This window comes from Chroicocephalus ridibundus, chromosome 1 (genome assembly GCF_963924245.1).
Source record: "Chroicocephalus ridibundus chromosome 1, bChrRid1.1, whole genome shotgun sequence".
Lineage (NCBI taxonomy): Eukaryota > Metazoa > Chordata > Aves > Charadriiformes > Laridae > Chroicocephalus > Chroicocephalus ridibundus.
Genome location: NC_086284.1, coordinates 104,337,619 through 104,348,992, shown reverse-complemented (window position 1 = coordinate 104,348,992; position 11,374 = coordinate 104,337,619). Strand labels below are relative to the sequence as shown.

Genomic DNA, 11,374 nt, shown 5'->3' with positions numbered 1-11,374 from the left:
GAGATGAAAAACTCTTGCCCTGCATGTCAGGAGTATTTTCTTTTCCAGTTAGATGAGATGGCAGGACATCTTTAGTTTTGGAATGCCTTTGGTTTCATTGTGCCTGGTTTGTTTTGTTTTGTTTTTTAACTAAGGAAAATACAGGGTTTTTTCATAGCAAATAAAATTTCCTGTTGTCACACCCTAGAGATTTTACATGGCACAAAATTGAGCCTCGAACAGACTCACAGCTTTTTCAAGAAATATTTTTTACTTGTAAATCAAGTTTTGATATAGATGTTACAGCTTCTTTAGGACAAGAATATTTACATGTAGAAGCAATCCTCGTTATTTGCATCTCACGGTTTTTTATTTTAAAAAAAAGGCACTTTATATAAACATCACAAGGAGTGTGCATTTCTCATATTTTTTTTCCCCTGTACAGCGTTTATACGCGGTACCTAGGCACAGCGCCTATTCATGAGTCAATTTAATAAATCCTGTTTTACATTTCAAAGGTTCAAGTTCAGGCTCTGCGTGTTTGCGTATCTGGAATGGTACATTCAACCGCCCTCGAGGCCACACTCAAGAAAAAATTTATCAGATTTCACAGAGAATTTCCAATAAAACCCATGTATAATCAATGAGCAGCAAGTCATTGGGGTTGTAGTTCCATCTCTCATCTTTTCAGAGCGGAAAGAAGACGGGCCTTTGTTGCAAGTCCCAGCAGTGGTGATGGTCAGGGCTTTTTTTAATTAAAAAACCCACACAAAATAGAAAGGAGAATAAAAACAGAGCAGCTCCAATACAAATGCTTTCAAAAGCAGTTTAATTTAAAAACAAGGAGTACCCCAGACCATCAGGATTCCAGTGTTCAGAGTCTTCTGTTCATACTGGTTTTGGTATCGTATATCATGAAAGAAAGTGGGTTCTTCAAGAAGTAGTAAATTATCGCAGCTAAACCTCTGACTACTCGTTCTTTGCACTTATACCACATTGTGGTGAAGTTCTGCAGTTTTTCTCCCCGCCTTATATTGGGGAAAAGATGGATTTTTAACTACATGGGGACTGAAATACAGTCCAGAGGCAATGCACTAATCCCTCTTTTTTGGTTCTTCATAAAGTTAAAAATGCCTGTAATAAAAATGATATAAATAACATTCAGTGTCCCATACTGTTCAAGAAAAGGGAAATTATGGCTTTAATGTTCCACTGAGAGATGACGAATACAATTTCCCCCCCTCCGAGTTTGCACACAGTAATAAAATATTGATCTTTATGACAAAGCAAGTTAGATTTGTACGGAGAACAGTTCAGCAGGGTTTCATGGCTCGCAGCAACGATGGCAGAGCACATAACATTAAAGATTAAGTGTCAGTTCGCTGAATTAATGCCCCAATGTAGCCGAGTAAAGGGTTTTACAAAGAGGCATAATGGTTTCTTCTCCTTGTTTATGAGTTTCCAATTCATCATCTGTACTACTGCAGATCAATTTGACGTGGGTTATTAACATATCTGGCTCCTGCGCTCCAAGCCATATGTCCCCAACGTAAACAGAAGTCAGGAATACACAAACAGCTGCGGAAGAAAAATCAGAGAAAAATCAGAACACAGATTCTTCTATTTCCACGCAGTAACACAAAACCAAACCATTTTATTTCCAGACCCACGTTTTAAAATAGTTTCCTAATTCTCTTCCTAGATGGAAAATCTGTGGGGTTTTTGCTCACCTAAAGCCAATGATCCTCCCCCCACTAGCAGAAGGCGGCAGTTTCTTGTTAGCACGCCCTTCTGATATCTTTATAAATAAAAAAGGTCTGAAATCTGACCTGTGGTTTTTGCAATCAAATGATACCATTGAACAGCGTATGGATCAGAACCCAATACTCGTACGGGCTCATTTGTTGCAGGCTATCTTTCCCCTTGGAATTACATTTTCTATACCTCACCAAACTCCAATTTAATCCTCGAAAGGCCAGTTTCTTTGGGGGAGTATGCCTGCTGTACTATCAGAAACCCCTACAGCTTGACCCCATTCTGCGCTACCAACCCGTTACCCGTACCACTGAAGACACAGCTTTTCCTTTGTGAAGCGACAAGCACAACAGACACAGGCCAACTTCCGACTTTTGAGGAATTAAACATAACACCGAACTACCTACTTTCTACCATTCGCGCCTCGTAACGTGAGTGAAAAGGAAAGGACTAGTTACCTTTCTTGTTCGCATCCTCTTCCGTCATTGCTGACAGGCACAACGTTTTCATGTGTTCATGAAAGCTGTTGTTGGTCAGGCCCTGAGCCTCCATGAGGTGCAGCATGATTGAACTGAACAAACAGAGCTCTTGGAAGAGCCCCGCCGTCCCACTGCTGGCCTCACAGATCCGGCTGTAAAACTTGAAGATGTTGTTTCTCAGCGTCTCATCCCTGAGCATCTCCTGCACTGCCAGCCGGTGCGGCAAGACACAATTCTGCAGCCACCGCAGAGTTAAGGAAACATTTTGCGTATTGAGGCTGTGCTCAACCATGGACTTGATGAGCCATTTAGTTACCATGTAAATGGACGCACAGGTAAGACTGACCGTTTCATCTGCAAGGTCAGCAGATTTGAGGGGTTCCCCTGGATGTTTGGCAGGTGACGCTGGGAAAACAGGTTCCCAATGGGCAAATATGGAATTCAGATGATCTCTGCATTTCTCCAGCTCAGAGACTTGCAGGGCTGCAGCATCGTCGTCTTCTCTTTCTATCTTATTCTTTTTTCGAACGTGATGATATGCACGAGACGAGGCTTGAGGTTTGTTCTTTTCTTTAATGTTTCCTGTGAGAAGAAAAACACCACCAAAACAAACATCTGATATTCCAAAGGATTTTCTTGGTATAAAAATTATGCAAGAAAGGCGGCATCATGTGTTGTTTCAGTTGCTAAAAGGATAAGCGCTAGCCTCATTTAGCAGCCTAATTGAGCCTATGCAATTGGGCTACAGGCAGTTCCCGGTGATTCACAGGCTGAAACGCTTTTCCAAACTGGATCGCCTAACTTTGAGGTGAGCAATAATGCTACCCAGGCCCTGGCCCAAAGCCCAGCAAGGCCATGGCAGTACTTCAGAGGTCCGCCAGCTACAGTTTTGCCAGTAAGGCTACATTATTTACACCACCTCAGGAGAAATCCTATCTTCTGGGCTAGCGGAGGCACAGCACGCGCCTGCCCGTGGAAGGAGACACCAGCACAGCTACGATGCTTTTGAATGACACAGGCTGAAGCAGCAAAATCTGCCCTCCTCCAGCACAGCCGCCTCCTGGCTGAGCGGCCGGCCGGCCAGGTGATGTCAACCAAAGGCACATGAATTTTTCACACCCCCAGAGAAGAGACAGGCAGGCACGCTTCGTTATGGGGGGCTGCCCTCCGTCAGATGCTGCCCGTGTCACGGGAGCAGCAAAGCTCCCAAGCAGCGATGGCACTTTGCCGCCACCATACTGCACAAAGCGTTTTGTGGCTATCTGCCTTCAAGGAGTTGTTGAGAAAATCATCAGAGATTTCAATTACGTTGCACTCTGCAGCTTAAAATCAACTAAATGCATTTCAGCATTTTTTCCCAGGGGCTGTGGGGGATGGGGACAACTCTTGAAATGCAACCTCAGAAAAAAAAAAAAAATCAGATAAGGACCCATATTTCTGACTATAAGCTGCTAGGGCTTGGAGCAGCAGATTTTTTTTTTAAACCTCACATATAGTAAGTTGCAGATGTCACTAGAATTCTCTAAAAATCCTCAGACAGACACCAGAAGGGTATGGAAAAACTTTAGAAAAACTAAAGCTTTTATGGTATCCCTTAAATACAGTGATACTTTAAAAATGAGTTTAACTGATACAGAATGTTTAAAAAAACCTATAGAAGTTTTAATATGCACCAAACGCACTTGTTGCATTTGCAAGAAATCAGTGTTGTTTAACACCTCCCACTACAAAGTTCCTTCTACATTTTATTCACGGAGATAACAAGAGAGAAGTCATACAAGTCCAAATGTATTTCTGCTTTCTTCCAACACTGATGACAATAAGAAAAATTAACTATTTCATTTTCGCTTGCTTTGCTGCTATTTTTTTTACTCAATTTTCACTTTTAGATCCCCACATCCACACTCAGAACGGTTCAAATCTTCAAGCACAAAGCCTCCAAGCGCCACCTTTTTAAGATTTCTTTTAAGAATACAATTTTGCAAAGCCTGATGCCAGATCTGCAACTAAGTTTCATTTTAAAGCACTCTCTTTTTAAAACCCTATTTCTACAAAGTTTCCAAAATTGTGTTTAAGTTAGAAATCACTACAAGGAAGACCTGAAAAACAGCTTTCCATTTCCATTCCTCCTCCCCCAAGATATATCAGATCTTCTGGCAAAAGTTATTAATACTTCTTTCCATGAAGTTTGCCTCACTTGCATGGTTAGCTTGTAACAGCCTCAACAACAGTACTTTTCTGAAATACTTTAGTACTTACTAAGCAATTCCTTGATTTGGTATTTCTGAGCAAGAGTCTGCATATCCTCTTGCAGTTCCAGGTCCTTTTTGATGACGCTCCACTTATGCAGCAGCAGCAGGATCTCTTTATTTGAGAGAACGCTGTCGTTCACAGTGAACCGGCTCATTTCTTTGAAGGCCTCAACAACTATAGCGCGATATTCCAGCACGGAATGGAGCGTACTGAAAATCTGAGTCAGTTTGGCTAGATCCAAATTAGTCCTATGAAAAGAAAACAAAAGAGCCACATATTTTTCTGAATGCTAATTAATAAAATAAGTACGAGTTTTTTCTCCTTACAGTCTTCTTCCTACAGTTTTCTCCTGCAGTTCTCTAGACAGATACTTTTGTTTCATTTCACTGAATCCCCAGTACTTTGCTCCATTAGTGTTTGGCAGAACAGACCATGAAACATAGTCTTGGCCCTCCTGCCTGTAAATAACAAAAGCAGATGGCACCCAAGGAAGAAGACAGAGGTCTGGAGCTTTACCTACATGTCTTTATTTTGCATGAATTTCCAAAATTTTGCAGAAATAAACAAAGCTGCTTCAGGTTGTGGCAATACTTGTCTGCATGAAGAGCTACAGATGCTCATATGAATGCAAACGGAACTGGTTACCCATCTGCTTTCTACTATCCCTGCTGCAACTGCTGTGCTTAGACAGATAAAGTGCACAAGATCTGGAGAGAAGAGACTGACCCCTTCTTAACATCGTCGTGTAGAACTTTGCACAGTTTCTCCTTGTACCATTTGCTGACATGGTACAGACACAGAAAGTCTAAACCTTCGGAGAGTACGAAAGATCCTTGCAGCAAATAGCATGGCTAACTGCAGGCTCTAATCCAGCAGGAAAAAGACAAAACTATACAGTAGCTTAAAAACGGCCAGTAATTAAGGATGTAGAACTTGATAGTAACTGTGCATCAGCTGCTATTTTACTCCCCATGTATTTAAACAGCTAAACCTTCCTATCAAAGAAATCTCACCAAAACTCATTACTCAAAATTCAAAGTGAAGAGGGGAAAAAAAGCATTAAACTACCAGAGATCAAGAAATTCTTCTGGCCTTAACAAATTTCAAACTGGACAGAAGATGAGATGGAACTTCATAAAAAAAAAAAAAAAAAAAAAAAAGACTTACCGAATGTGCTTGATTAATGCAATTAAAACATAGAGAAATTCATTTACAAGCTGAATAGGAAGAAACTTCCTGTTGTCCTGGGACTGATTCTTGCTCTCTCTCTTGCTTCCTAAATTAGTTAGCCACAGAGTATGGAGTAAGGAAATAATTCTATTTAACAGCTTGTTTTCCAGAAACCTGAAAAACAAAATAAAAGAAGCATTTGGAAGGCAGATGCTAACCAGGAACCCATCCATCACCTAGAGGGGACCACATTCTAGTGCACTTTTGGAGCCATGAATGGCAATAGGTGCCTCTCAGCCAGGACCCCATCAGGGCCTGAGAGCGCACCCTTTTGAAGCCCCAGCCACGCAGAGGCCCTGGTTACCGCCCTCCTCAGCCAAGGAGAACACCCAGTACCTCCTCCTGCCACGCCGCAGCTGGGGAAACACTACAGTGTATCGCGGCCCCCCACGAGACTAGTGATTTCTGACTTGCATCTTTCATTACGCAGCCCTGCCACATATTCCATAACATTGCAACCATTGCCACCATTTCTTGAGAGCAGTTATGTTCCTAAGACATATATGAGGGAGAGACGTAGAAACATATATGAGTTATGTTCCTGACCATATATGAGGGAGAGAAGGGGAGGAGGAAGATGTGGGAGGAGGAATGTTATAGCCAGCTCAAATTCATTATCATACCAAGTACTGCGTAGGAGGTCCTACGGCAGCATGTGAACTGTGGGTATTTGAAATGAAAGTGTCATACTCACACACACACATATATACAAAATAAAGTGCCATTTTGTTTTCTAAGTTTTTCAAGAAAGCATTATCAAAAACATTAAGTCCCACCGCATCACCCCTCCTACTACAACCTTGAAGCGTCTTGATTTTTAGAAACACAAAGGAACACTTTAGAGTTCAGCAAGTCCTGCCAGTATGGGCCCAGGTGCCAAATGTCACATCCACTGACAGGCCATCTCCGTATCTGTCACCCTTGTTTTCCTACTCAATTGCATAATTATTCTACTGTGGACAGTAAAATCGTTCCCATTGCACTAGTATTTCCCTAGTTACCTTTTCTCTAAAATGTGCACTATCCAGGTTAAGAGGCCGTGATCTTGTATCAGCAAATAGGCAGCTCTGGTGACACGGGCAGCATTTTGTAATATCTCCAGAATACGACTCTGAAACAGAAAATATAATTTGTTCTTTTAAAAAATTAGAACAGAGTCAGGATCTAATTATTATCAATCTTTCAGAAGGATATAATTAGCAATCTGACTGGTATCTGGGATCTGATCAGCTCAAAGTTAAAATGTATTACCAAACACCGCATGTTCTCAGCAACCCCAGAGAAGAAAAGACATTCTCTTTGCAAGGCTTCATACAGACAGACACCACTCTTAAAAAGAAGTCTTAAGGTAGCAAGACAATTTTCTCTTTTTGTCCAAGATTTTGATACCTAACTGAGATGCTTGTAACAGACTGCATTTCTCAGGGTGGATGCTTATGAACATGAGAGCTTCTGGCATGTGAGTTTTCTGCCTACTAAAGCACCGTACAGGTAACGTGCTGATTAGGGAATATGGAGACCTAAAAAAGCAAATGCCCTGACCGTAAGAGCAAAACTGCAGTGTCTGCAATATCTTCCACGAAGCAGCAGAAATATGACTAGAGCCAGACCACCAGCTGATGAAACTGAGTGAGGTTCCATTATGGCAGGGACCTGTTCCAATTTCATGGGACAAGAATGTGACTCTGGTTTAGATATAAGCTATTATTTCCACCTCCGCATACACACAAAATGAACAAAGAACAGATTTTCAAGAGGGCAAGGGAGGAGGCAACTGCTCCTATCTGCTTTGTAGTTGTTTAAGATCTACAAACCATGCAAACTTTTGTGGTTTTTGAGCGGGGGGGTGGGGTGTGGTGGTGGTGGTGTGGGTTTTTTTGTTTGGTTGGTTGGTTGGTTTTTTCCTTACCTGGGAGCGCTCATCACACAAAGGACTGTTGAAAAAGGAAAGAATGACATGGAAAATCCCCTGGTAGTCATAAAGCTCGTAGCAATATTTATCACGCAGCCCTTCTCCAAGAAGTCTGAGAATCCATTCACGCTCTGTTTTGTACTAGAAGCCATAAGAAAAATACCACCATCAGGCATTGCAAAGTAATGCCTGCTCATAAGAGAACAAAAAACATGGGTCCCTGAGAGTGCCAGCACAGCCCTGAACAGCCTTTTCTGGACTTCTCACTTTTCATCCCTATCAAATTTAATCAATAACAACCATCAGGAAGTTACTCTGCAGCCCAAATACGCACTGATAATGCAACTTCAGAACATTCTGTTTGTTGTGCTTACAGAGCACACACAGCACAACTCATGATTTCATTATGCGTTACTATTAAAAAAAAACCAAAAGCAACAAAGAAACCCAGAAATAATATTTCTAATTCAAATATAAAACAAAACAAATATGCCTCTAATTAATTACCTATAGAAGAAAAAGATTTTGTTGCACTTTTATAGCTTTTTTTTTTCTATTATTTTCTGAAGAATTAGTGGATACCTAAGATAGGATTCTAACGTTACCTCCAAATCAAAACTGTAGAAAAGCTGGAAAAACCCTGGTACTTTCCTCAGGTCCAAATACTGGTGTGACAGAAGGAACCTGTTTACCCTCATATACATGTGCTCCTCTGTGAAGAGAAATAATGGTTATTACGGAGGAGAACAACGTCCACAATACACAACCATACAGAAAAATAAATGGAACCTGTATTTTGCAGTGTTTCAGCTAGCTGTCAGAACAGCACATTTAAATACAGCGAGGCCTTCTGCTCTAAGGCTGATGATATTGTTGTCTGTCCCTGCTCTTCTCCTCCCCAAAATGAAAAGCTTATTCAGAGCGTGCACAAAGCAGGTGAGAAGATAAACATTCAACATGGCTCCAATTTCAGCCAATCCAATGGTACCTCATTGACAAAACAGAAATCTACAGTAAAGTAAGAGGCAAATCTCTCCACGTATCAAGCCTAACACTTCACGTTAGCCAATCATAATTTTTAACCTACAGACCAGACATATCTCCCATGAGCAGTGGATCAGGTTGTCCAGAGGGACTGTACAGTCCCCAAATGCTTGGAGGCTTTCTAGATCAGCCTAGAGGTCTGGAGGTTTTCTAGGATAAAGCCCTGAGCAAAGTAGTCTACCCTCATAGCTGGCCCTGATTTGGGTTTTAGTTAACCTCACAAGATCCCGACCAACCTGAACTACTCCCCGTTGCTATGATTTTCCTTTGCAACAGTGACTTACATTGGTTCAGTGTCTAAGGACAAAAGGTCACTTGGGCCAACCTACTCTGAACAGGACCCACACACTCATCTAGTTTCGCTCATCTAGCCCTCTGCTCACCTCCACCTCAAAATGATGAGGACGCAGTGGCTTTATCCCTCATGGATCAGCTTGGTTTTGTACTCAAAGCAAAATGGCGCTTCCCACTTCTCCAGTAAAGCAGTCTACACAAGCATTGAAAGTTTTTCTTTGAAACACAGGACAGCATAATTCACAGCTCCTACCAGTGTCACAGCTATCTCATCTTCCACTATCAGTCAAGGACACGCAGAGCGACTCACTCCAGGAGTTCAACAGGCACAGGATGTTACAGTACCTGGCTTCAGAATCTGCTGCGCCACACGAGCAATGTAGAGGGTCAAAGAGAAGGTAAATCTGAGGTTCGGCTGCCCGATTCCATTTTGCACAGCATCCAAGAGATACACCAACTACAGTACAAGAGCCCAGGGTAGAAAAGCTTGAATCATAACCCAAACGAATACAACAGGACAGCATGAATACATAAATAAGCTTTTAGGATATGTCACAGGCCACAAATCAAATACCAGTCCCATCAGGAATTCCATTCCTACAAATAAAATTCCTCAGAATTTCTAAAACGCACTTTCCCTCCTTTTTCTGCCCATTGATTAAAACAGGAGGAAACACAAAGCTATAGAGTAGAAACAATGGAATAGAGGATATAAAGCTTCTTTTACCCCTCTCACCATGTGCACGTAGATGGATGGGTAAAGCAGCAACTCTCCCATAAGTCTCCACAACCTAAAATGTCTAACCTGGCAAACTATCGACTGAGCTCAGTCTTACCTGACTCTTCTCTCGAAAGCGAGCTCCTTCCAGATGAGAACGAAAGGAAGCCAGGACAAAATATGCGGCCGCTCTCATGTTGGAATCATAGCTGCTGAGGGCAGCTACTGTTAGACCCAGGGCATTGACCTCGACAAACTTGTGACATGCCACTACATACTCTGTGTGGGAAGAGAGGAAAAAAACAAAGAAAAACTCCCAGTGCATTACATTGACACGTCATAGTGCTGTTATATACTTTATAATCCTTAGCAAAACTTCTATTCATAAACACCAACTTCTAGGTCTTCACTGCATGCTGAAGGCTACAATTACTTCACCACGTGCTGAAGGCTCCTTCAGCTAGCAAAGGCATTCTGCAAGTCACTCTGAACAGGAATTCTGAGCTGAAATTAACGTGGTTATTCTCATTTACAGAGACGATTCTGCCTGCTAGACCATGCAAAGTTAGGAGTAAATTCTGTAAAGGCATTACATGTCTCACTGTTTCAGGAAAGTTAAGTACAAAGAAGAACAAGAGGGAAAATTCTCCTCCTCAAAACATTTTCTGGGCACTTGATTAGTCTGTGCCTGAAAGAAGGATAAGTGTTGCCAATGAAAAACCTATCTGCACTAAAGAGCTTCTGTAATAGATTGGACAGAAGAATATATGAATAAGCCATTAGCCCCACCAGTTGTCACCATGCAGGCATGAGCAATTCTGCCGGTAAGGTATGCCCCAAGCAAAGTAGTAAACTGTAATCCTATGCCCTTCTGGGACAAACAAAATCCAGTAATTAACAGTAAGTAGCCAAACAGAAAACACACCCTTGAATCTTAACATTTATCTTCCATAGCATTTTGCCACCAGGATTTAGAGTTTCTCATTTAAGGGCCATATGTTTTGAAGAGCTTGTGCCATTTCTACCCACTGATGGCTACAAACGACTTGATGTAAAACCTCTGGAGTATCTCTTGTGCTATTTCTATTCTATTCACCAGTAATGGAATACAACAGCACCTCAGTTGTATTTTACCAGCTAAAGTGCAAATGCATTGTGGTTCTGAGTTTAGCAACAATATTCACATATTTTCTTGTAATTCACAATCAGGAGGAAGTTTCTGAGAAACAAATATTCCTATTTAAGAAGAGGCTGTAGTCCTACTGACAAGTACCTATATTTGGTCCACTGATTTCCTCCCCCACCACCACCCACCCACAACTAAAATACATATATTTATGTAAAAATCACAGACTATTTATGTCCCTGCACGAGAAGCTGGGCTGTTTCTCTCAGCTTTTCCTCAACTGCCAGAACTTCTACTTCAATTTCATGCTTGGCAGTTCCACACTCAGCTCTGCTAGTTATGGGCCTGGCAACAGCAGGGTCTCCACCTCCGAGCTCTGCCTCCCAACCAGCCCACTGCTACGGGACCAAAGAAAAGGCATTGCTGAATTGCAATAACGGATCTTTTCAGTGAGTGGTTTTACAAGTTATTTCAATACTAGCAATTACTGTACACTTCCCTACACCACTGCTCAGCAAAACACATCAAGTTTAACTGGCGTAATGCAAAACTCCTCAGGAAAGATCCCTCGTTTGTTATAATGG

At 41.7% G+C, this 11,374-nt stretch overlaps 1 protein-coding gene across 1 annotated transcript in view; it reads right to left on the bottom strand.

Moving 5' to 3' along the window:
• Positions 1 to 197: 197 nt before the first annotated feature.
• The window catches only part of URB1 (URB1 ribosome biogenesis homolog), a 55,229-nt gene continuing 44,052 nt past the window's right edge, over positions 198 to 11,374 (bottom strand). Inside the window, 10 exon segments of the mRNA XM_063346685.1 lie at positions 198 to 1,386; positions 1,388 to 1,557; positions 2,193 to 2,795; positions 4,473 to 4,714; positions 5,634 to 5,810; positions 6,698 to 6,807; positions 7,606 to 7,749; positions 8,214 to 8,320; positions 9,292 to 9,403; positions 9,783 to 9,943. Coding sequence (XP_063202755.1) covers positions 1,354 to 1,386; positions 1,388 to 1,557; positions 2,193 to 2,795; positions 4,473 to 4,714; positions 5,634 to 5,810; positions 6,698 to 6,807; positions 7,606 to 7,749; positions 8,214 to 8,320; positions 9,292 to 9,403; positions 9,783 to 9,943 — 1,859 coding nt within the window. The 3' untranslated portion in view covers positions 198 to 1,353.